Genomic DNA, 26,553 nt, shown 5'->3' on the forward strand with positions numbered 1-26,553 from the left:
TTTTTTGCCCAATCACATAATGCAGTTATCCCACTGAAAGTTTTATATTCATTTGCTTTTCTGGAATCTTTTTTTTTTTTTTACAGTAAATGACTCAGAAAAAAAAAAAAAATTCCCATTGCACCATCCCACATCTGGAAAATATTCCTTACACTAAAACTGTCAAGTTTACATGTACTTTTCACATGCATTTTTTTTTATGTATCTAAATCTTGAGAACTATTTTTGAAAATCATCAAAGACAAGTACAGTTACATGTTCATATCTCTGTATATATCATCTGTGTGACATCCAGAGGATTCAATCCAACCAAATCTTTAAAAATAAAAGACAACGCCGGCTATGTTTTGTCTTTAAGTATTTTATTAAGAGAGGTGCCAGGTTTAATCTTCATCCTCCTCCTCCTCGTCCTGGTTGATCTGGAAGTAGCGCAGCTCGTAGCTCTCCTTGGTGTTAGCTACAACCCGCAGCCAGTCCCTGAGGTTGTTCTTTTTCAGATACTTCTTGGTAAGATACTTCAAGTACCTGAAAATATAAATGGAGAGCAGAATTTTTGGCAATGTTTTGATTAATTTCTATTAACCAGCATAGAATGAATTAAACATATGACAGTTAAAACTCTCATGACCCCCAAATGCACTGCATCAAAGACTCTGTATGGGTTTTGCCATAATATGGAGCTACAGAAACATCAATGTGGGTCACACACATCAGATCTAGCTTAGGAGATCTCCTCTGGTAATATCAAACGCTTCATTTAAAACAGAGTACCACAGTCACCCTCTGGTGGTGGTGTTTAAATTTTACTGAACAATCAGAGTATCAAGTGGACTTGAAGGTGGTGAGGGGACGATCCAGAAATACACACAGGACCACCAACAGCAACATTTAAAAGATGTGGATTAGGTAGGCATATGTATGGTTTGTAACTTTGGTACTACGAATTTTAAAAAACAGTTCAGGTACTTTAATGATCAGATGCATGTTATATTACATATACCATTATTATATCTAGAATATTATATACTTAATACTTGTTTACTGTCCAAATTGAACATTAGGATGATTATTGGGTGGTGGCTGAGGTGTATCATCTTGAATATCGGTTTCAAATATATTACGCTTTATAGATATCACTTTTATAACACCTACAAAGCTTCAGTCAACTCCACACTTAATACAATGATGCTGAAACTCCCATCATATCACTCCAACTGCTTTCTGTGTTCATAGAAGAATCTTTAAGCCGCCAGGACGTTTCTTCAGGATTGACTCTCAGATGGTCAAATAAAGTCAGAGACTTCTCCCTCCACACTCAGGTTGTCACCAGAACTGATATTTACAGTACCTTTCAATGCCAAAGTTCTGAAAACACAATGGTACTTGTATTTTTTTTTTTTTTAGTACTGTAGGCAGAGAATGTACCGAGTAGGATAAAGTCTATACTAAGAACTGCTATCAAATAAAATATACATTTGCAACAGTATTGATATGAACAGTGCCATGTTCATGCAGCACCGATGCATACAGGCAGGTGCATAGCCCCTCCCCTTCACTCGTGGACGAGCACATGAACAGTACTGACACTTGGCGAGGCGTCCTACAGACTGACATCCCCGTCTTTACTGACCTCGCAAAATTCCTGCTACATCCTACATTTGTTTTTAAACCAGCCAAAAGGAACGCAGCATGAAATAAAGTACTGATCAATGACAATTTTAAAGATTAAAAAAAAAAAAAATAGGTGAGATGAAACTTATAGAAAAGGTAAAGAATTTAAACATGGAAGAAAATCCTGTGCAGTTGTGTCAGGATGAGCTCCAGCTGTTCCTACGACCACAGCAAAGAGGACGCACCAACGGAAGAAACAGCAGTTGTGCGTCACAGCCTACAATAAACACATCAAACTTGAGCCCATACAGGGTGTATTAGCCCCTTGTTGCACAGCGTGGTAGGCAATGATGAACTTATTTGATGCCTAAAATATTCTGTCTGTAAGAGCTTTTATGCTCATTTCTCAACTTCTGACACAAGGTAGATCCTCTGGAGGCGTGTCCTCCCACAGTATTTACTGCCACACTTGTGTGGCACCAGCTCATGTAATAACAGATAAATGTACTTGCTCATCAGCTAAGTCATACAAATAGTGCATGTTACACTCATCCATCCATCCATCCTCTTCCACTAATACAATTTAGGGTCACAGGGGGGCTGAAGCCTATCCCAACCACCATAGAGCAAGAGGAAGGCTACATCCTGGACAGCTCGCCAGCCTGTTGCAGGGCCAACGCAGAGAGACATACAATCATTCACACTCGTATTGACACCAACAGGCAATTTGGAGTCACCGATTAACCTAGCCTAGCTCGACAAAATGCATGTCTTTAGAATGTGGGGGGAAGCCGGAGTACCCGCAGAGAAGATGCAAACTCCACACAGAAAGACTCCGGGCCAGATGGTGCATTTGAACCCAGGACTTTCTTGCTGTGAGGCAACAGTGCTAACCACTGCGCCACCATTGCTGCTGCACTAGTGCATGCTAAGTGGGAAAATATCAGAGTCTTCTCTTATTTGTTCATTAATTAAAGTCTATTACAGCATGATTGTGGTTGAAATGTCAGTAATATTAGGTGCATTTTATTTCCCTAAATATTACATTCTTCAGTGGGATTTTGCATTCTTCTCTGGTCTACACAAATATAACTACACAACCGGGACTCTGGGATTATCCAGTTCACATAAAATACTTTGAGCTGATCAGCATTTACTGAGGATTACTGGTATGCTGGCACATGACTGTGATAAGTAAAATAACATTTCATAGCTGCATTTTTGTTTTTACCTCTTTGAGAAGGGAACTTCAGAGTTCACAGCAATTTTACTCTTGCTCCTCTCAATGGACACCACACCACCGCCGAGATTTCCAGCTTTTCCGTTCACCTTGATGCGCTCCTGCAGGAACTGCTCCTGCATGCACAGAGGGACACAACAAGTCACACACACAGCAAGCACTGCTGCACACAGCCATCAACACAAACGGAGACTTCTCTACAAAATGGAGTGATGCACAGATGAGTTTCTTATGACTGACAGCTCTCCTGCACTTTTTTTTCTTGTTCGTTTCATATGAACTGACTGAAACCTTAATATGGGGCTCTGATTGATCCCCCTGATGTGACAGCAGTGTCTGACACTGAGGATTTGTGTCTGACAGTTTCTGCCCCGATTACCAGACAAGATGTCACTTGTGTCAGAGGTGATCTACTCACAAAGTTGGCAGCATCCATAATGCCATCCTCAACAGGGTGAGTGCAGTCCAGGGTGAACTTCAGGATCTGCTTCTTCTTCTTCCCAGCCGGCTTCTTGACCACCTGCCTCTTCTAACAAAAGATCGATGATACTTAAACTCGGAAAACACGCACAACTTTTAAGCAGCCAAAGGAAGCACCGACTATGTTCAGCTATCATTATTAGCAGTCAGTCACAGCCTGTCCAATATGTTCAAGACGTTTCACGCTAACAGTTTATGTAGATGCTGTTAAAATCTTCTAACAACCACAAAACACTGTTAAAGCTGTCTCACGTCGACCACCGCTAGCTTACGCTAACAGTTAGCAAAACGTGGTTTGAGCCGAAATGCTAAACATAGCCGAAAAAACAGAAGCTTAAACAGCCATCTCTTCTGTACTACTGTCCACACATATATACACGCGTGTAAGTGCAAAGGAGAAGCTAAAATATGTGCTCTGTGTACACTTTTATTTGGTCGTTTTACTACTCACTATCGGGGCCATGGCTGACACATTCAGCAAAAAGGGAAGGAGCAAAGGCTGCACGGCAAATATAACAGCCGGCTGCAAAATCGATCGCATCGAGCTTTCTGGTGTTGATTAACTCGCACTGAAAGACGTAAGCAGCAGAAATTGTTTCTACCACCTGAAGCGGTACCAAAAGTTAACCGAGTTCAGGCGTGAATCTGCACTTTGGCAGCTGGAGTTGAACCAGACATCAGAGAGTTTATGGCCATTAAATCCTAAATCTGTAGAACCAGCAGCAGAGAACGTATAATGTAAAGTATAATTTATAGATGAAAAGGCTTTTTAAAACCTTAATGTGGGTCAAAGTAAACACTAAAACTAAATTTAATCTAGATTATTAAAAAAAAGAAGAAGAAAAAAGCCCAAATAAGTGCGAGCAAGTTACCTAGCAGTTAGCTTTCTACCTTCCCTGTGTTTCCTGTTAGATGTATAGGTAACTAATATAGGTTCTGAAAGGGACAAATGTGTAATAGCTCAACAAGCGTAAAATTCATAATAAATTAATAATAAAAGCAAATAATCAAATACATATGCATTTCCCTATAATTAGCGCCAGATAAAGATACTACTACTAGAATCAGAATCAGAAGCCTTTATTGTCATCAAACACAAGTGCTTGACGAAATTGTGACCACTCCTGTTGGCTCAGTGGTAGAAACACTGGACCATGAATGCAGATAAAGCAGAGAGAGCAGGTTCAAGTCCCACTTTACCCCAAACTTAAAAGATTTTCCATTGGGTTTGGAACTTTAAATCTCTTCATGTTCAAAGATATTGAACTCATTTTTGGGGGTGGCTGTAGCTCAGTAGGTAGAGCAGGTCACCTACTGACTGGAAGGTCAGCGGTTCGAATCCTGGCTACTCCAGGCTACATGCCAATGTATCCTTGGGCAAGATACTTAACCCCAAGTTGCTCTCCGACCGTTCTGTCGGAGTATGAATGCGTGTGAATGTTAGTTAATTAAAAAAAAAGCACTTAGCTTCATAAAAATGGAAGTGCTTGTATGAATGGGAGTGCATGGGTGAATGCACATGTTGTATAAGCGCTTTGAGTGCTCATACTGAGTAGAAAAGCGCTATATAAGAACTAGTCCATTTACTAATAATTATTATTACTACTAAATTTCCTAGGAAACTATTATAGATAGTGATGTAATAGTGACATGTAGGTTATAAGTATTATTCTTCATTTTGTTGCACCTTCAAAAGTGCTAGAAGGCATTAAAACATATTAAATCACAATTTTTTGTGTTTTGAGTTTTCCTTAAATTTTCAGGTTGACTCACACATTAAGAAGCTTCTCACTCGTCTGATTGAGTGGCTCCCAGTGCCATAACTTCCACCTTACTGCCTTGTTTAACCCTGCTCTTGACCCCAAGGTGCAGTGAGAGTATTCAAGGTTCAAGTCTTTGTTGTCATTCTGCACACACACAGATGTGTGTGTGTGTACATATACATGCACATCCCTACATATGCATATGTTATATTTGAACATACTGTATGTAGTTTTGGAGGGTGTAAACAATAAAATTAGACATAAAAAATATTGCTAATTAGTAATGCAATGTATATATCTGAGGGTTAAAAACATGTGGAATTGAACAGTAGAATAATGCACTTTACATTATTTACAGATTTTGAGTAGATTATATAAATATATGTATATATTCCTGAGTGGAATTGAGCAGGACATTAGAAATAAGACTGCTGCTGCAGTCTGTATGGGATGGCAATATTAAATTTCCCTTTTGCACTTTGGCAACACGTGGGGGCTGGCATGAAGCGTGTGTGCTGTCAGCTGCCTGGCAGACGGAGCCCATCGCCCTACTATTGAAGAGTTTCTGCATTGCTGTCATTCCTGCTGTGGGTAGCTGATAGCACCACTAAAAGGTAAGACAGAGGCTCCCAGTGCTTTCCGCAGACCAGCCTACTGCATTTACAGTAAGTTTAGTTAGATAGTGGATATAATGTTGGTAATGACAGTCTAATGGTTTAAATTTATGATCTGTGGATTGCGCGTGGTCACCGAATTTCCAGGATCATAATTACATGTCTGACAAGGTAAGAGAAAAAAAGTTGCCAGTGTTTATTTTAATTATTCATGATCAAAGTGTTTCATTATGACAGTTGGCCTAGTTGTTCATAAGATATGTGGGGTGTAATTCAGCGTCACAGTAAAACCTAAAGCTTTTTTGTTAAGCAATGTGATGATGTAGCCTTAAAAAATGTCATTCCAACAACAAACTGCTGTTATTCATGCGCTCTGTTCCCAGATGGCAGGAGGAATCTTCAGCAACTTGGGCAGCCTGTGTAAAGTGGACTGTGCTAATGTTCACCCCTTGGTGTGTCACCTGTGCCATGAGCAGTATCAGTCCCCATGTTTGTTGGACTGCTACCACATCTTTTGCGCCCGCTGCTTGAGAGGTCGGACCATTGACAGTCGCCTCAGCTGCCCCCTCTGTGGGTAAGAGAGGGCACTCTGAAGTTAGGGACAACTCAGCCTGTGGAAGTATAACTCAAAGTGTTTTAGTATCTGCTTAAGAGACCCGAGCTTCTGCATCACACCCACGACACTAAGCCTTAAATCCTCAAACAAACTAAAAACATGGCGGCCAAAGTGAAGGACTTTGTGAAGGTTTTGGTGGCTACTCTCATTTTGAATTACAACCTCACACAATTTACTTCTAATGTGTATTAAGCAGGTGAACTAAAACTACCAAAATATGAAAAAGCTTTACTCCTTGGGTTTTGTGCAGTGTTGCTCAATGGGAGTGACTCCATGTAAATAAATAGATTGGTTTGGTTTGTGCAGGAGACCGATGAGAACAGATTTGTCTCAAAGAACATCAAGTCTCACTGCTATGACCCATCGCTGGCCTGGTGTGGGTAGTGCAGACCTGAGTGGCTGGAGCAGCTGCAGGGTCAACCCAGTCTCTTATTTAGCCCTTGGCCCCAACACTCAAAGGGGCTGCAAGTTCCATAAAGCCAAGTCACAAAGCAAACAAAGCATATTGGTATTTGACTCCAGTGCCAACAGCTTAGGACAATCAAAAGAAGTCACATGATAGCAGTCCATTTAATCGCTTATTAAGGAGTGACTCGTGGTTCAGCCACCTTCAGATCTGCGGTATTAACTTTCCCTGATCAAAGCAGGGGTCCAGAGAAAAGGTCCTCTAATGCACAGTGATTATATCAGTCTCACTCTAATGTTTCAGAGAGCGTAAGACTTTATTCGTCTTGTCTCAATCACATATCGTGGTGATGAATTTGAGTGTGCTTGTATTATTCTCAGATGCTCTTTTCTAGTTTCTTAGTTTCATATCAGGAACTTCTTTAAAAATCAAAAACACTGTTTGGAAACTCACAATTATATTAAACTCATCTGAGTCTGATTTTTTTACAGATATACATATTACACTATGAACAAGGTATGTGAATTTATTAAAATACAATCACTTGAAAAATTTATGACTGTGGAGGGCCACATCTAACTGCCTCATAGCTACTTGATGTTTAACTGGCATGAGGTACATCATATTATACAGTCAGCAGTAAAAGTCAAAGTAATACCAACACTCTGCTTTTATATATAATATGCATACTGGATCTGTTTTCTATGGAAATAACCCAGTGGGCACAGAGCCACTGTGCTCTGCCGTGTGAGCTCAGGATACAGGGACCCACTGCCTGGCAGCTACTATTTCCATCAGCTAACAGCTGCTCACTGAAGAACCACATAATCTAGGAATTCACGACTCTGCTATTAGTAGAACACAATGGATCCCTGTTGCTATGAAAATGAGATAAAACATGCATAGTGGAGGACCAGTGGCACCAGCACAACTGAAGCATAAAGAACTTATGCAGATGTGGTTAATGTGACAAAAATAATAAAATATGGTATTTAAACATGCTCTGAGCAATTCTAAAGGATTTTTTTTTTTTAATTGTAAAAAACAAATACTGACATTATGGAACCAAATAAATTTACAGGACTGTGTTTCCAGGTACAGTACAATAAATTGAGAGTACTATTGAAAAATAAGAGAATTGAGAATTTGTATTTAAGTCTGAAGGCATCACAAACCTCAAAATTTAACTTTTTATAGTCTGCCAAACCAAAAAACTATCAATTAAAGCAGCACTATTTGGAAAATGTTTATAGGTGTCAAAAGAGAGTCATTTGTCACACAGAATGTGGTCCACTGAAAGATAAAAGTAATTTAATCTGAGTAAGCACAGTGCCATCTTCTGGGACTTCACAAGAATGCAATAAGTCATCAAGGATGTAACATTAATAGCACTTCAATATGTTATCATACAACTCATTTATATGGCTTTGTTTTACTTTACAGTACATTTAGAAAACTTAAACTTTTCCTCACTGATCAACGTACCAATGGAAGCAACCGGTCACCCAGATTTAACTTAAAATGTGTCAAAGTGGACAAAAATATGGAGCTTTTTAATTATACTGGGTTTTTTTTGACAAAGAATTAGCACATAAACTCATTCAGTCCCTTCAGCTGCTCCGGGCACATCATTTTTCTTCATAATTCTCAGTCTTCATGTCATTTAGGCCGAGCTCTTCGTTCTGCTGAAACGAGCGAGTGTACTTCTCAACAGTCATCTCAGGATCCGGTTCTGGGGCGTAGATATTCTGTAAATAGCTGTTCCCCGCAGGGTCATCCAGGACGATGTGGGCATCCATTTTTCCTTCAATGACCTCGTCTATTTTCTCTCCAAACTCTCTCAGCTTCTGCATCCGATCTGTAGTGCTGCTGTCCCCGCAGACAAAAGGGTTTTTGGAGACAATCAGGTCTTTAATGTCTTTCAGCAGGCCCTCCAGAGTGGTGAACTTCCCACCCAGGGCTGCCATACCCAGCTCAAACTCCAGCTCTGGGATGACGACGGAGCATGTCTCTGACTTCAGCAAGTCTCTGGCCATGTCTGAAGGATCGGTGATGTGCAGGGTGATCTTGGTGCCAAGCGCTTCTGTGGCTCCACCTGATTTCACCTCATTGGTCCGACAGCCACAGCTGTCACAGTTGGTGGCCATGATGATGACCTCCTTGAAGTGGGGGACCTGGACCAGTTTCATGTTGGTGGAGGCTGGTGCATTGCACTCTGGACAGTTTGTGTCAAACATCAAAACCTCATTCCTCATCGTCTCCAGGTCGTCGCCTGCTGGCTCTTCATCCAGGTCGTCATCCGCCCTTATTCCCAGCTGTATATCCTGCTCAACTGTCCTCTTGAACCGGGTTACTGTGAGAGCCTCATCTTTTTGTGGGGCCACAGGATTTTCCACAAAACTATTCCCAGATGGATCCTCAATCACCAGCGTGAACTCATCTTCGACCTCTTTTAGCTTCCCTAGCTTCTGGATGAATTCATCTATCTTCTCAGCCACCTCAGGAGCTGTGGCTCGCCTCACAGACTGGTCTTGCTCCAACCCTGCAACCGCTCTGTCTAAAAGACCCTCAATGGTAGACAGTGAGCCTTTCTGAGTGAAGGCAGGGATTTCAAAATCCAGCTCGGGGATCCTCGTGGTCGCGCTGTCTGCTTTCACAACCTCCCGGTTCAAGTCCTCTTTTGTTTTGACTTTCAGCGTGTAACACACGCCTTGCTCTTGAATCTTACCCGCAGACTGGATTTCTGTGTTTGTCCAGCCACAGCTGACGCAGCTGAAGGAGCTGAGAATTATTTCTTTAAAGAAAGGGATTTTGGTCAGAAGCAAACGTGTCGTACCGTTCTTGTAGCAGTTCATACACAGACTCTCAATCTCAGTGGGCTGCCAGTCTTCGTCGTCTGCGCTAATATCCTTGAAAACGCTCCCACCTCGAACGTGTTCCTCTGAAATAACGGACATGTTTACCGCTCACTATACTCTCCCTTTGTAGATATGTATATGACACGCGTTGTCGTTTTCTGCACAGATATCTCTTGCTAGAAATTTCCAGATAACGTCCCCTACAGCACACGTTTATTGACAGTCTTCCGCGTTCTCTTCTTCGACGGCAGCGGCAGTGTTTAGGACTCCATTACCGCCCCCTCAGGCTGCCTGCAATACTACACCAAGATATTTTCAAGCTTTTTTTCCTAAGGGACAAAACGACATAGTGCAAACTAAATTAGTGTAACTAATTATCTATCTATCTATCTATCTATCTATCTATCTATCTATCTATCTATCTATCTATCTATCTATCTATCTATCTATCTATCTATCTATCTATCTATCACAAGTACAAACACACAAATTTGCAAATGATTATTACATTTTTTAAAATAAAAAGAGAGCGAAAATATTACTTCTTTTTGAAAAACATATGCTCTTTTTCAATTTGATTTCCAGTATTGTGTGTAAAAATCATTGGACAGGGGCCTGTTTATTCTGTGCTGTATCATATTTTAACTATCTTCGAGGGCTCACTTATTCACAAGGGGTCACCACACGTCCATGTGCTTCCTGACACAACCCCAAAGGGATTTGTGTCTCATCTTAGGATCAAATTGTGAATCTTTTGCTTGTTAGGTTAATGTGTTAACAACTACACTCTGTGCTGCATTGCATCTTCCTGTAAAAAAATCTGTAAACACTTGATAACTAATGAGCCCAATTGCTGTTGTTTAGAAAAGCAAAGTATTCTTGAATGATATAGGCTCAACAGTCAGGCCCTTCTGGATGAATGAATGAATGTTATGAGCTTGAATCTCTTATGTAGAATATGACTTATCCACAAATATGTGAGAACATAAATGTAAAGAAACCATCTGGAAACATTAGATTAAATGAAAGTACAAACTTTCATTAGCAAAAGAAGAAGAACAAAACATTTAGTTCACTGAAATGTCTCATTAGTTTTATGTAAACTAATTATGATCCAACATGCTTGCATGCTGGATCATAATTAGTTTACATAAAACAATTTGTTTTATTTAAAAAAAAAAATCATGCATGCATGTGAAAATACTAATCTCAAATTTAAAACTGAGTGTCAACTTAAATCATTCTGCATTAAATCTAATCAGATCAGATCATGCATTTAATGATTCCTGACAGAAGTGAACTTTATCACCAACAAAGATGCTTGCTACTGTAGTTAGTTTGTGGATAAATATCATGACTCGTCTTAACAGATTATTTAAGCTGTTTGTCTTTGCCACAGATACCCATCTATAGTAAAAGCGAATAACAGCCTTCCACCAGAGGACCGTCTGCTCAAGTTCCTTGTCGACAACAATGCAGATGCCGAGGAGACGGTACAGTGTGCCAACTGTGACCAGGAAAGCAACAAAAAGGTGCCGGTCTGACAGACCCACATTAATTCATGTTAACTGAGGCCATGGACAGCCAGTTACTAACTTTGTCCTGGATTTTTCTGGATTCATCTCAGTGCTCCAACATCAGTCTTTTCTACCGGGGGAGTGAAAATTCTAATATTTAATACATTCAGAATCATTTAAAACAACTTTTAATGCCTTTTTACACATTCATATTTTGTACAGGACACAGGAGTGATGTACTACTGTAACACTTGCAGCCAGCCACTGTGCGCTGCCTGCAGGGAGCTGACACACAAGGCCAGAATGTTTTCCCACCATGAGATTGTGTCCTTGGCCAAACGCACCAAAGCTAAACACAGGAAATGCTGTGAGTGCCACCTGTAATTTACTCCAGAAGAATTGCTCGCCAACAAGGCTGAATTACACCTGTGTGGAAACATGTTGCTCACAGGAACTGTAGTTACTCCAGTGCTCTGCTTGAATTTCCCCGGCTACATGGTAATCATGCTCTCGTGGAGTGGTGGATAATTTCTAAAAGCAACATAAAAAGGATGGTATCAACACTAACCAGTATGAGTGTGGTCTTTAAATTTTACCATCAGCCTGTATTTGTATTTGTTGCACGCTGCCCATTGGAATAACAGAATAACAGTACTTTAACTCCGGCACTCCTGTGAGCTGAAGTTAAAAGGCATCTGTATCTCCACAGCTCTCCACGAGGAACCTTACATCCTTTTCTCAACAGAGAATAAGTCTATGCTTTGCATCAAATGCTTCAGAGACATGCAAGTGTGAGTGAACCCACTGCATAAAATTTACTATTGTCAGAAGTCCTCTTCTCTTCTCTTCTCTTCTCTTCTCTTCTCCTCTCCATGTTAATTTAGGTGTGTTTCTGCTTTTCCACAGGGAGAGCCGGAGTCACTGCATTGATATTGAAACTGCTTACGTGCAGGGGTGTGAGATGTTGGACCAGGCTGTGCTGGTGAGAGAATCCTGTTTGTTCATCTACATATTTATGACACTCAAGGCAAAAAAAAAAAAAAAAAAGCATTATGAATAATTCAGGTGCTCTGAAGTGTTGATAATAATGTGAGATGTGGTGCAGGTGTATTCAAAATTTGTTTAGCTTATTAAAATAAAATTTGAATTTTTGCTTCAATCTGACTGCTCATTCTTTGGTCCTGAACCACAGACTCTATACAGCTGCTGAGCCATATTATTTATGAGATTTTCAAGTAATAACATGAGTATGTCCACCTATTTTCTACTGCTAGTCCTGGTCCAGATTTCAGGGCCAGCAGTTCAAGGTTAGTCGCCCCCTGTAACACCTCCTCCATCATTACTGAGGTGTTTTCATCAAGACATCTGAGAGACATAATCTCTCATGTCCTGTGTTAGGCCTGGAGGTCTGATTTCACCTGAGTGCATGAAATCAGATCAGGTCCCCAAACCACCTCAACTAGCTCATGTTGATTAGGAGAAGCAGAGGCTCTACTATGAGTTCCTCCCACATAATAATAATAACACATCACTGTACTGATACTGTATTGATGTGCCTGTCAATCTGCCGCTCCACTCTTCCTTCATGTATAAACAAAACCCCCAAGACTCTTGAACTGGCCTGGCCTGGGCAACCACTCTCTCAGGCTTGAGGGTGCTTGAGGACACATATTTTAAAAACAGCGGCAGTTATTCTGCTCTGTGTGCTTAACCTACAACTCTGCAAAGCACCCCCCCTCGACTCTACATTGAAGCAGTCTAGAATCTCAAGGGCTTCGATGGGTATATCTGTGCAATTAAGTGTTCTCTAAGCTGCATTCCCTGAATGATGAATGAATGAGGATTCCCATGATTAAGTTGGTAAAAAGCACCCCCATTATGCCCCCTCTTCCCTCTGTAGGTGGTGAAAGAACTACAAACTTCAACTGGAGAGGCGATCCTTCTGCTGAGGGCTATGCTAGGAGAAGTGTGTCTGAATGTGGAGGAAGAGGAGAATGCCATCTGTAGCCTGTTCAGCAGTTTGCAGGTCACACGTTGATGGGATTTTCTTCAACTGCTGTTGTTTTTTTTTCTCCCCAAACATCATATGAAAATAAGACTGATTACAGTAATAAATCTTTATTTTAATGTTTTGATCTGATGCTGATGACGTTACATCAGAATGTTTAAACATTGTCACCACAACAGAGGGCAGCTGGGTGAGGTGTAAAGCTGTTAAAATGATCTCTTGGCTTTAGAAAAAAAAAAAAAAAGGATTATTGCTGCCTCCTCTTCTCTGAATTGTAAAATTGTTCACTAGAAAAAGATCCAACTGGTCTCTAAAATATTTCTATAGCAATATTTTTGGGTTTCTAATGTGATTTCTAATAACAACAAATGCTAACATCACATCTTTCAAACAGATGAACCGAAGAATGATTTCCAAATATTTTTTTTTTATTATGTTCTGATGGTTCGAATCCACCCTGGCTCGGCTCTTTCTGAATGGAGTTTGCATGTTCTCCCCGTGTTTGCGTGGGTTTCCTCCCACAGTCCAAAGACATACAGTTAGTGGGGGTAGGTTAATTGGTGATTCTAAATTGGCCATAGGTGTGAACGGCTGTCTGTCTCTCTGTGTTAGCCCTGCGAAAGGCTGGCGACCTGTACAGGGTGTACCCTGCCTCTCACCCTATGAAAGCTGGGATAGGCTCCAGCCCCTGCAACCCTGAACAGGATAAGCAGAAGAGAATGGATGGATGGATGGATGGATGGATGGATGGATGGATGAATGGATGGATGGATGGAAGGATGGATGGATGGATGGATGGATGGATGGATGGATGGATGGATGGATGGAAGGATGGATGGATGGATGGATGAATGGATGGATGGATGGATGGATGGATGGAAGGATGGATGTTCTGATGATCCCTTGGCTTACCAGGATTTAACGTGCCAGTCCTGCTCATATTAAATTAGCTGCAGAGAAATGGACTAATGTGGACTAACTGAATGACTGTCAGATGGTTCGCTCAGATCTGCATGTCTCAATCATCTGCTCCAGAGAAACAACATTCAAACACTCTTCGGTCTCCCTGCCCCTTCTGTCTGACACCAGCACTGCTCGGCCACCGGATGTCTCTGTTAGCCTAGTTGTGAGAGAAGAGTGAATTTTACATGCAATATGCAGAATCAAAGAGAACAAATACCACACTGTGGATTTTACACCTATTCTCCTGCAGTCCTGAACATTTGTGTTAGAGAGCTCAAGGCTATTTTTAACATGAAAAAAAGAGTCTGTTTTCTCTTCTCTTATCTGACAGGAAAAACTAGAAGAGAGGAAGAAGATTCTGCTAAAAGCAGCTCAGAGGTAAAAGCAAATTGATAAAGATTTACTGTTCTCACAGCAAAGTGCACTTTTATTGTTACACGCGGTTTGTGTCATAATATTTACTAAACTGAATGCTATTATTCCGCCGTCACTGTGTGACTTGTTACCTTTTTCTATTGTATCATGCTGCATTGTAGTCAGAGTGATGAATAGCAGCGCCCTGTTTGCTCTGGAATAATCTCTGTCCGCACCAAAACACCTTTTCTTGGGCGATTTTCACTTCAACAAAGCGTGGCGCTGAATTTAAACCACTTCAGCAGGATTATAGTTTTTAAGCCAGTGTTTGCAGCTTGTGCCTGCATCGAGTCAATGAAAATAAAGCCAACTGAAAAGTATTGGTGTACAAATATATGATATGTAAATCACAGACTTACTGAAGTCTATAATATCAACAAAAGCAACTGCTGCAGGAAAACTTAGAAGCCGTCTGTAGATTTTCTCCATTTTGCATGAAAACTGAGCACATTCAGGACCGACTGAAAACAATTAGGATTTGCATCTCTTCCACTTATCATTAATATTGTAATCAGCCTTTTTAAATACAGTACACTGTCCTGAGAATATTATCTTTTCATCACCACTATGTTATATACTTTGTAGCTGCTTGCTTGTGCAGAACTTTTGCTTCCCAAACTATTTATTTAACATTCACTATATGCCGCTAAAATAATTAGAAATAGATTTCTATCAGAATCAGTAAACTTTGATTAAATGCCACTGTTGCAGCTGATTAGTATGTTAATTTAATTAACTGCACATCAGTTAAAGTTTATGAAAGACTAGTGGCTTGCCACTAATTGATGATAAACTTAGAAAATTTGCGTTTATCCAGGTTTTTATGTTGTCTGGGAAACTGCAAGTTTCATTTCCTAATGAGCATTTTTAAATAATAAAAAAAAAAAAATCCAAATGACATTCCTTTCCCTCGCCACCTCTTGCTCTGCATGTGTACGTGTTGAATGGGAACAATTTTATGTATTTGAGTGAGCGAGTGTATGGGGTTGCACTCTGTGGGGATCTTTAATGAGATTTTTTTGTGGTCGGTGTCCTCCATCTTATTCTGTCTCCCTCTTGCCTGGAAGCCATCCAGTGGCTGCTTTCCCGGAAGGGCATTAAAGGCTATTTATGTCAGGCTTTGTGAATCTAAGCCGGCATCTGTACCTGTGTGTTTGTTACAAGAGAAGACAGATAGATTAGCTCCTGGAAATATGGAGCATGTTGTTTGTGGTCGCACCTCCTGAGCTGAATCCTCTGTGTATTGTGGCAGGCGTGAATGTGAAGGTGTAGTCTTACATATTCGTGCATTTGTGTTTGCAGCCAACATGAGGAGAAGGAGAAAGCATTAAAGGAGCAACTGTCACACCTTACTGCCCTCCTACCAACCCTCCAGGTTAAGTAAAGATCCTGAGCTGTAAAAGTGACATAAATATTTTTGGTCCAAAACTACGAGACCGTTAAAAAAAAAAAAAAAAAAGCACTCAGATCCTAATTAATTAAGATTACAAATACAATAGCATAAAAAAAAATACTCAGTTAAAAAGGACCAAAGTCACAACTTAGTAAAAATACAAAATATTATGAGCAAAATGTGCTTGAAGTATCTAATTACATTTTAAAAGTACCAGTAAATAAAGTATAATATACTTAATTCACTTTATTGTATACAGTCAGCTAATTTGTTGCCATTATATTGTTTATATTTATAATTGTGAACACAATACCAGTCAAAAGTTTGGACACACTCACCCATTGATGTCTGTTGATTTATGTTATCTCCATAAACAGATTATATTTGCTTGTTTTTCTATGACAAGATATCAGCTCTCAGAATGTCCCTAATCTTTGCACCCCAAGGTTATGGGGATGCTGCTGTAGTCAACATTTTAACGCCTATCATGAAGATGAATGCTGGCCAGATCTGATTTATGGCTGCACTAGTCTCAGTCATGCTGGCCCGTTGGTAGATAAACTTCTTGATATATAATAGTGCACATATTATAATAAGTCAACTTCTTATGTTCTGTTTTGATTCAGCTGCTACATGTTCAGTTAGCCGGTGTTGAGTTGTGGTTACAAAAGGGTTAAAAGTTAAATCAGCTGTTCCTCATTTCAAAGACATCAAATACTGCAGTTATATCAAAGTTGTGGTTGTCTGATATACGTAAGGTGTAAATGTCAGGATGCTGTGGGTCGTGGAAAAGGCGATGTGACGTTTATCACTCCCACATATTTACACATATTAACACTCGCCACATTTTAAAAACACCGGGTACACTCTGACAAAGTAAATACATCAGACCTTGTTTAATGCTTTCAATGTTGATATCTACAAAAAATATATTAATAGAAATCGACTGCAAATTTTATGCTATAATACAGTGGGGTTTTTTCAGTTATTTTGAGTGTTTAAGATGTGCAATGTGGTTTTTGTATGACTATCTGTAAATTTCTTATGCTCCCTCTGGTGTGTTTGAACCCTAACCTTTAACTTTTCTCTCTTCAAGGTCCACCTCGTCACCTGTTCAGCTTTCCTCAGCTCAGCTAACAAGTTTGAGTTTTTGGATATGGGCTATGTGAGTATAGTGAAAACTGGGGGAACAGCTTTTGCCTCTAGTACACGACATAAGCAAGTAACAGTGAATGAGTGGGTATGGAAGGAGCAACATGAATTAATAAGAGAAGACTGCCCCATTTACTGTGTACACAAAGGGCTCTGTTTCTCTGTGGAAGTTGTCCTGGGAAGAGAAAAGTTATAATATTAGCTGCACTGAACAGGCTTTTAAATGGATGTTGTCCATAATGTCTCAGGGAGGTGAAGCAGGTCATTGAATCACACCTGGATGTTCTTGCTTACACAGCAACTCATGGAAAGGCTGAAGAGGATTGTAAAGCTCCCTCATCGCCTGAAACCAGTGCAGAGCAGCAAAGTGAGTATGAACAGCTTCATGCAGACATAGAAAAGGTTACAGTGTGAATGCGATGTACTGGACTCATAAGTTGTTTCACTTGTTCCCAGCACTGCCTGATCTGTTATTTTTTTTTTTTTTTTGTCAGAACCCTTATTTCCTCTTAAAAAATTATCTTACGTGTGCTTTATTTGCTTATTACTAAGGGACAGCACGTATTTTCTCTCCAGATCCCGGCTAGGTTAATGCTGTACATTAAACAAAAAAGACAAATAGCTGGCAAAATGACACCGAAGCACAGTGGACAGACTCAGACAAACAGATTAAGTCAATCCTAGTAGGAACAGAACACAGGCCCACAGAATTTTATATCAGCAACCAAAATTAAACATACACTATATTATCAAAAGGATTCACTCATCTGCCTTGAGTGACATCCCATTCTTAATCCACAGGGTTTAATATGATGTCACTGGAATAAAAGCCCTAAAATAGTGGTATGAAACCGCTGTATCCATCACAGATACGGGCAATATCCCGAAGAATGTGCACAGGATCCTTGATGGATACATTTTGGCGATTTCTCCAGAAACACACAAGACTGGACCCTGAAAAATCCAAACTCTGAACGAGCATCCGTTAAATATCCGTATAATATCCATTTAAACATCTGTGACAGATCAGATCTTCCCGTTTTCTCTCCGGAAACAGTTATTGGAAACTGGAAATCTTCAGCACATAGATTCTTGAACTCAAAAACATTTCCTTCTTTGGTGTTTTTGATGAAAACTGAAGATTCACATCATTTTTAATCTCATAAATTCACTCAACAAAGTAAACAACAGGTCTGTGTCCGTCCTTATATCTATAATCGCAATAATTAAAGCAACAGACAAATGCTGTCAGGTATAACTCTTACAAAATCTCCACAAAATAGTTGGTCTACTTGAACAAGAAAAGGTCTTTATGGTGAGGACATCAGTTTTATGGTTGTACTATTAACAGATGCATTTCAAGTTATGTTGTATAATCTTTCTGTATTTTGATCTTTTTTGCTCTCTATTAGATCAACACCGAGTACAGAAGTGAGTTTGCTCGCTGTCTGGAGCCTCTGCTGCAGATAGGACCACGCTGCCCTCCTTCTGTCACTTGTTCCACAAGTGCTGCGACGCGGTAAGATAGTTTATCTTTGAATCACTCTGAATGGAACCACTAAACGATCCCTTCCTGTGAGTTTTATTTTTGCATTGTGCTTTCACCCACTGAATATCTCCGTGGCATCTCTTGTATTCTTCCAAGAAAACAAAAGTCTGGGCAGAAAATTTCGCACTTGTGAAACATCCAAACTCAAAATCCCCAAATGGTTTGCGAGTACACATGGACTGAAGGGAGGCGCCGTGCCGACTGCCACTATGGCAGTTATTCTGTCTGTCTGTAAGCTCTGCACACTGATATATTTATGTAACTCACCTTGTTGCGTGGAGGCTGAACAGTTTTAAAAAGGTCTGGTCCTGCTGTGGCCAGATAACATTCAGGGGATGGATGCATGAGTGGTTGCACGTGACGCGTGGTCACAGTTCCTGCACAGTGATTTTTTTTTTTTTCTTTCCCTCAAACATTACATTTTCAGAAGATTTTTTTTTTTTACAGCATATATTCTTTTGCTGTTTTATAATCATATTAAGCCAAAAGTAAACATGACCTGTATTAACACGTCACTACCCCTAAAAATACGAAGAGTTCAGTCGTCTCTTGTTTTGCTTCGCGTCATTATCCACATACACAAACTCCCCTGACCATTTTCTTTCCACATCAGTGTCTCACAACTGTTCACAGGTCCTTAAGCCCACCCACTAATGCCAACGTACTGACAACTCTCCTTTGCAACTTAGTTAACGCCCTGCCAATGCAAGATGCAAAGTAGGCAGGGATTGGTGGTCAGTCGGCTGGTTGGCACTATTTTTATCCCGGTTTCACAGAACTCTCTAGGATTCATCTGTAAGTTGGCACGCAGGAGCCACCGGACCATTTTGTTCCAGGCTGTTGATGTCACTGTTTTAGCGGGGGGTAAAGTCTTTAACTGGCGTCACTGCTGGGAGGACAGAGACTGGATGTTAGGAGGATGACATGTGCACAGCAGAGTGAGAGGAATATATGGTTCAGACAAGTTTGCTGTTGCATCAGCTCTGGACAACAAGGCAGGAGTACGAGGCCACCGGGTTGCAGGTAATTTTTTTAATGGTGATTATGAGTATGTTGTGTACATTTGGCTACATTTTTTTATGAACCGAATGGGATCAGAGCCTGTAGATTTCTGCACTGGTTGGTAAATTTACATTGAAGCCTGTGGCACCGTAGGATGACGGTGGTTACACGAGGCGCCTGACTGATCAGTTTTTGAACTTCACTTTGTACCTCAATTCCCAAACAGAGGAGAAAATTAGCTTTTCCTTACCATATGGTAGTTCAAAATACCACCCACATGGTGTAGTCTGTTACTCAGCTGAATGTGCTGTTGTGTCTGAATGCTTCTAAACAAGCAGGGATTGGTGGACAGCCAGCTGGCCGGCCCTATTTTTATCATAATTTCACAGAACAGAAGCTCAGTGAAGTGGTACATGTAAGTTCTTTCATGCAACGGATGCTGCTGCTTTGGTACCGTCAAAGTCTTTAATCAGCTGTGTTGAGACAGCCTGGATTCTGGGAGATGGAAACGTGAGAGTAATCCATTCACACCTCACCCACCGCAGAAGAGCTTTCTGGCTGCTATGCTGTGTCAGGCGTGAAGCCAAGACTACGGTCCTACCAGGACCCAGATAAAAGCAAGTTTAGGTGTGCCACCGCCTGCTGTGTTTGCACGCCTTTAGACTTTCAGAGAAGTGATGGCAATAAAAGAGACTGTTTTGAGTGACAGCAGGTGTGTCGATTTAGTGAGTCGGCTCATGGTCTTGACAACTTGATAGCTCCTCCGCAGGTTTACGCTCTCTGTCTGGCTCTTTTTGTTTGTTTGGTTTTAAATATGAGCATACTGTATGTATTTTTATAGAAAGAAAATGTAAAAATTAATGTTCATCACCAGAGACATTATTTAAATTGCTGTGCAGCCAGCAGTCACTGTAGCATCCCTGACTGAATGATGGTCTCTTAAACTCATGGTTCACAGAAACTTTATTTTAGACTTTTTGTTCACACCGTAAGAGCTGGGGCCAAATAAAACCAAAAAGTAGATCCTAAACTGAAAATACTGATGTAACATACATTTTACTTACACATACAGTAATCCCTCGCTACTCCGCAGTTCGCTTTTCGCGGACTCGGTGTTTCGCGGGTTTTCAATCAATATTAGTGTAAAATATTTATTGCGGTATTTTCGCTGTTTCGCGGGTTTTTGCGGTACTCGTTCATCACATGCGTAGTACGTCTTGTACAGTAATGCATATATTTGGTGTATAAGTGTGTGGGGAGGGTTTATAAAAACTTAAAATAGTGTATAACTACTAAAATAATGTATAAGTATTAAAATAAATATAGCGTCCCTACTTCGCGGATTTTCACTTATCGCGGGTGGTCCTGAAACTTAGCCGCGATAAGTGAGGGATTACTGTATACTATAATTCGCACATCAAGTTTGAGCTCTATCTCACATATTATAAGCAGGCCTTCTTTCATATCTTAATATATAACACATCAAATTAAGGCTGCTGATAACTTCACTGGTAAATAAAAAATACAATTACGACAAAACTGCAGCATCTCTATTCACTGTAATTGGTCACTAGCTTACAGTTTCTCGTTACTCTATAAAGACTCAATGAAGTAACAATATGAATACACAGAACTTATTGCACGAAATAAACATGAACAAACCTTATGCCACTGTCAGCCAGGTGCTCATTAACATTAATTTCGTTCATATTTCTTTGCTACAGGTACACTTTTACCGCCGTAAATCCGACGTCACTACTGCGTCCTTTTTTCAGCGGTATTTTATTTTTCAAAATAAGAGCATACACTTCAAAACAAAATCTCAGGCTGACTCATACATTAAACTCATAAAGATTTACAGAAGGAATAAATAAAATTCTGCTTAAACATGTCTAACCATTTGAAGGTCATTTACAGTAAGCACATAATCACTTGGCAAAAATAAATTAATTTCATAGTTACATAAATGAAATGCAGTGAAGCTCCTGATATTTCAACCCCTTCTGTGCCTGAGCTGACCTTCATACTTCAGTGTGAGTGACTGATGAAATAACATGTTATGAACTCTGTTTGAGTTACAATCAGTGCACGTTACAAAAAAACAAAAACAAAGAGGAGAGTTTCCAGTAAGCCATGTGAAATTTTAATTTAACTGATACCAATATTTTAATTTAAATATCCTAAAGATATTGTGATAATATATTTAATGTGACTTCTTTTGACCATGATTCTGGCGTTATTGTGATAGCCATGGGGGGCGTACCAATTTAGTGATTTCTGTCAGTGCATTTAATCATACCAATGATAGTATTGACCAGTAGGGTCAATAAATGAAGCTCGATTCAGTAAATATAAACCTTCATCTTCTTTTGGTTTAAAAAGGCAGACATGATTTTTCTCCCATATCTTCAGGCTCCAGTCCCCTCTCTCTGTGTCCTGCCGCTCCCCGTCTCTCAGTGAGATGCCCCTGGGCTCGGCATTTGGGCGAAGGCCCACATCTCACCGCAACATCTGCACTAAGGTCCTTTTGGCTGAGGGCACAGAAACACCCTTCACTGAGCACTGCCGCAATTATGAGAACACCTACAGGGTGAGTTGATGTGTATGACCTGTAATATTGTGGATTTACTTAAGGTTTCATGGTAATTACCTGATGCTTAAATTAAAAAAGCATTTTTAAAGTGTGTATAATTAATTACACTTAAAAGGAACAAGCAGTAAGAGATTTAAAGGTGCTTCTTTTCTTAAAAATCTTAGAGCAACCTTAGATATCAAGAGATGTTTTGATATTTTCAGTAGGTTTTTATAGTCAGTAGAACACAGAGGATATCAGTTATTGGGATAAAGTATTTTATAAAACACCTGAATTTGGATGCACAAAGGTTAAAGCTGTTGCAGCAAGTTTTCCTCCTGAGATACACAGCAGTACCGACAAAGTAAAGCAGTGAAACACAGCAACATAAATTCCACCAGGAGATTATTTTCAACCTGCGTAGTGAGCAAAAAGTTTTTCAAGCTCAGATGCACTTCACAGGGATCTGTACACCCATCATCTTGAAGGAAATGTCTTACAGGTTCCACTGTGTGTGTGTGTGTGTGTGTGTGTGTGTGTGTGTGTGTGTGTGTGTGTGTGTGTGTGTGTGTGTGTGTGTGTGTGTGTGTGTGTGTGTGTGTGTGTGTGTGTGTGTGTGTGTGTTTATAGTCTCTGCAGACAGAGATACAGAATCTGAAGGACCAGGTCCAGGAGCTGCACAGAGATTTGACCAAGCACCATTCCATCATCAACACAGATAAAATGGGAGAGATCCTGGACAGATCGCTACACATTGACAGTCAGATAGCTTCCCAGTACTCAACAGTGGAAACTGTGAGAGTCATGTTTGAAGAGGTGCGCCGGGTGATACCTGACCTTTAGTGTGTAACTGCCTCTGCCTGGCACTTCTGACAAAAATGTATCAACATTTGTGCTTGATTGGTACCTTTAGATGCATATTAACAAGCTAGTTTTAGCCCACTGTTATAAATATAGACTACTAGGAAAGAAAAAGAAAACTGCAAATGCTAAGGTATCCCACGAGTGAACCAACTGCAGCTCCTGTAATATTTCACTCTGTGAGAATCAGCTGACTTAGCACCTTTTCTTAACAGATGTGGGATGAGACTTTTCAGAGGGTCACTAATGAGCAGGAGATCTATGAAGGTTTGTCCTCAACAATGACAACAAAAATTCCAATTAGTTACCCATTTTTTGATAGACCTAATTACCTTTGTTTACTGACTGCAGCCCAGCTTCAGGACCTGATGCAGCTGAAGCAGGAGAACTCCTACCTCACCACCATCGCTAGACAGATCAGCCCCTACATCCTGTCCATTGCCAAAGTGAAAGAGAGGCTTGAGCCCAGGTGTTGTATTCAAAAAATGTGCAGACTACAGTTTAGTTTATCTGTGGCAGCTGTTTTGTACTTTTAAAGCTGATTCCAACAAAAGGTAACACCTCACTGAAGTTTGGATCAATCTGCAGCAAAAGGCAGTCCAGAGGAATACAGATTTTATTTTGAAATATAACACCAGTAAAACACAACTAAAGTAATACAGACTTGTTACTAAAACAGGAAAGCACCACCAAAGGATAATTTGCTTTCTTAGAATGAAAGCAAATCCATCCGTAAGAGGACGCTCTCTGGATGTCTTCCAGCTCCGGAGGCTGTCTGGGTGCAGGCACTCAGAGATTTCCAGACTTACTGGAAAAATTGTGTTTGCTCTTTGTTTTGCATTTTTTTTTTTTGCTAATCACATCTCAAAATGTATCTTTCAGGTTTCAGGGGCCCAAAGAATACCTCGATGACCGCACCGAGATGATGCTGAAAATCTACGAAGACAGCACAATGACGAAGGAGATTCAAGACAGGTATTGATACTTGCTGTGATTAACTGTGGGGGTTTCTCTAGCTGAAGACTCGTGTTAAGTAGAAACCGTCAGCCAGAGAAAAAGAGATGCTAAAGATTTGGTAGAAATTATGAAAGTGGTAAGTTTTGTTTCACCACTGCAGTCGTACATTTAAAAGTAAAATCAAAAATCAAACAATTATCAATATTTGTGGACATGATTGCCTGGATACGATTATGATATGTTGTAATATACGCTGTCATTTATTTTCATTCACAGCGACAACCAGACTTGTGTCAAAGACAGAGACAAGAACAGCCGCCCGCTGATGCTCGAGGGAGAATCCTGTCAAGACCAGGCGTACAGGCAGGCGGAGGGGCCCCACAGAGGCGTCCAGCGGCAATGAGACACCTTCATAAACACCACCTCATTGCGCCAGTGTGCCTTAATTCAGCTGTAACAAGCACAGGATGGTGTGTGACTCCCACAGCTGTCCACGCAGTGACGTTTTCTCAGCAGCAGGAAGCTGTCAACAGCTCCGAGGTGAGCCCTTGGACTGACACTAACTGGATGTACACGGAGGCCACGGACCTGTCAGAGCACAGACAGCTTCCTTGTTCATTGTGGACAAACACAACACTGTCATAAAGAGCTGTTTCCATGTTTTTTAAGAGTGGACGTCTCTGGATTGCCTTTTGTTGCTCTGTTTGTGTTTTGCCTGTTAGAAAGATAAGTATGCAGAGGCTGTGAATTATTGCTCTGTCTTTTTTTTTTTTTTTACAGTGTGTGTAGAATAGCTTTTTTTCCAGTATGAATTCTTTGCATAAAACATTTCTCTCTGGCGGCTGGAGGCTGATGATGGATAACCGCCGGGTTCCGATTACCCAGAAGACCGCTGAACCGGCGTGACAGCAGCGACAGAACACAGCAAATGTAATGATGTGTGTGTCATTCTTGGTGTCGGTTGAGGTCACATGTTGATGTGTGTCACACGTATCATCTCATGCATCGGTGTAATGTAAAATGAGGGAGTCTATTCCAGGATGGGGTGTGCAGCATTTTTTTCCCCCCCCTGCAGTTTCCACATCCACATGCAAAAAAGCAGGATGACAGAGGTGTGTGAATATTACTGGCCTTGCCTTAACCTCCATCTCCTGCTAGCTTTTTCCAACATCATACTCATCCCCAATCTCCCAGCCAACTATGGCTCTCTGTACTGCTGCATGAAATATATTCAAACTCTTGGTTTGCCTCTGGACTTCATCGCACGTCGGTGTCAGCAGCATGCTTTAAGGTGTTTGCCCTGCAGGAAAGCGGAAGGAAACGTTTCTCCTCTCTTACTTCTTTTTTTGCCCTTCTTTCTTCCTTATATGCTTTTCTTAATTAATCATGTTGGTATTTTAAACACATCCCATGATAAACCTGACAAGACCTGGCAGATGAAGGTATTTACATTTCACTGCAAAGGCAGGGGGTGATCCAGAGGGGCTACCATAAAGTACAGAACAATCTGAGAGTGTTGCAGAGTGTAAATGATGTTTTTTCTTTTAATCTGCCAAGAAAAACAACATATTTGAGTAACACAAAGCTTCATACTAACTAGTAATTCAAGGTGAAACCTCCACATCTGCGCAGGAACAGGATGGTCCCTATTCTGGGCACCGGTAAGTATAATAATGAGGAGCCAGACTGATGGCTTCAGCAAACAGAAGGACGAGGTTATTTACATTACACCGGAGGAGCTGAAGTGGGTTTATTCAGAGCCACCACTTCACAAGAAATATTGGGGTCACGTTGGCCTTAAAGAACAGTCCTGCTCTGCGGAAGAGTCAGAGGTGCAAATTCATTAAAAATACATTTATGACAGCAGAGTAACAAATGGCTGTGGCTCTGCTCTGGTCCTGTACTTCCTCCCTGTGGTCATTCATCATCTGCACTCATCCAGCTACAAGGCTCATGCTCACTATTCATTATTCTCTCTCTCTTTCTGAGAGTTGTGCTTCTTCACCTACTGTATGGGGGGGGAGGAGGGTAAAACCAGAAAGTCAGTTTGTATCATGAAAAAGGATATATTTTTGAAGGGCATTAATGCCACATTTGGATGGAAAGCTTCAAGAGAGATGCTCCTGTCTCGAGTGCAAAAACAGAGCGCTCCTCTGCAGGTACTGGCCTCGACACTAACAGGATATGCTGCCGCCACAGCTCCATTTTTTTAAAGGTTCAAAGCTTAATCAATGTGTAATTGAGGGAAAAAAAAGCATTAAAGATAGAAGAGAAGGATAAGATAAAATGAAAGTTTAATGATCTCAGCGGAGAAAGTGGGTCAGTGAAGAAATATAAGTGTATGACAATAAGATGAATGCAGTTAGCGCAAATAGAGCAGATTAAGAATAAAACCACATGCATTTATAATGAGGGTGAAAATACAGTTAAAAGTCTTAATTATGCTGCATACAGAAGTGCATTCAGTATGAAAACATAACTCTAATTAGATCTAAAAATTAGCTGGCTGAAAATGGGCGACAGGTTAATTTGCTAAAATACAATATTTTATTTGAATGGGTTGCAGTTATAAAAATC

The 26,553-nt window shown here is 40.5% G+C and overlaps 3 protein-coding genes across 3 annotated transcripts; 1 reads left to right on the top strand and 2 right to left on the bottom strand.

The window, feature by feature from the left end:
• Positions 1-341: 341 nt before the first annotated feature.
• On the bottom strand, positions 342-3,872 carry rpl22 (ribosomal protein L22). The gene is made up of 4 exons (XM_030729349.1): positions 3,783-3,872; positions 3,270-3,380; positions 2,843-2,967; positions 342-525 (listed from the first exon to the last, which is right to left on the bottom strand). The coding sequence occupies exons 1-4, from the start codon at positions 3,870-3,872 to the stop codon at positions 384-386; spliced, it is 468 nt and encodes a 155-aa protein (XP_030585209.1). The 3' UTR covers positions 342-383.
• A 1,969-nt stretch (positions 3,873-5,841) lies between these two features.
• rnf207a (ring finger protein 207a) lies at positions 5,842-25,469 on the top strand. The gene is made up of 18 exons (XM_030729346.1): positions 5,842-5,879; positions 6,092-6,282; positions 10,988-11,120; positions 11,328-11,472; positions 11,815-11,896; positions 12,012-12,087; positions 13,006-13,131; positions 14,408-14,454; positions 15,793-15,865; positions 16,980-17,048; positions 17,334-17,402; positions 18,448-18,554; positions 21,999-22,176; positions 22,789-22,974; positions 23,235-23,286; positions 23,371-23,488; positions 23,902-23,994; positions 24,253-25,469. Exons 1-18 carry the CDS (start codon positions 5,868-5,870, stop codon positions 24,377-24,379), a joined length of 1,884 nt encoding a protein of 627 aa, XP_030585206.1. The 5' UTR covers positions 5,842-5,867; the 3' UTR covers positions 24,380-25,469.
• Positions 8,015-9,827, bottom strand: zpr1 (ZPR1 zinc finger). Its single transcript, XM_030729347.1, has one exon. It carries the CDS (start codon positions 9,685-9,687, stop codon positions 8,359-8,361), a length of 1,329 nt encoding a protein of 442 aa, XP_030585207.1. The 5' UTR covers positions 9,688-9,827; the 3' UTR covers positions 8,015-8,358.
• Positions 25,470-26,553: the final 1,084 nt, after the last annotated feature.

This window comes from Archocentrus centrarchus, chromosome 5 (assembly GCF_007364275.1).
Source record: "Archocentrus centrarchus isolate MPI-CPG fArcCen1 chromosome 5, fArcCen1, whole genome shotgun sequence".
Taxonomy (NCBI): Eukaryota; Metazoa; Chordata; class Actinopteri; order Cichliformes; family Cichlidae; genus Archocentrus; species Archocentrus centrarchus.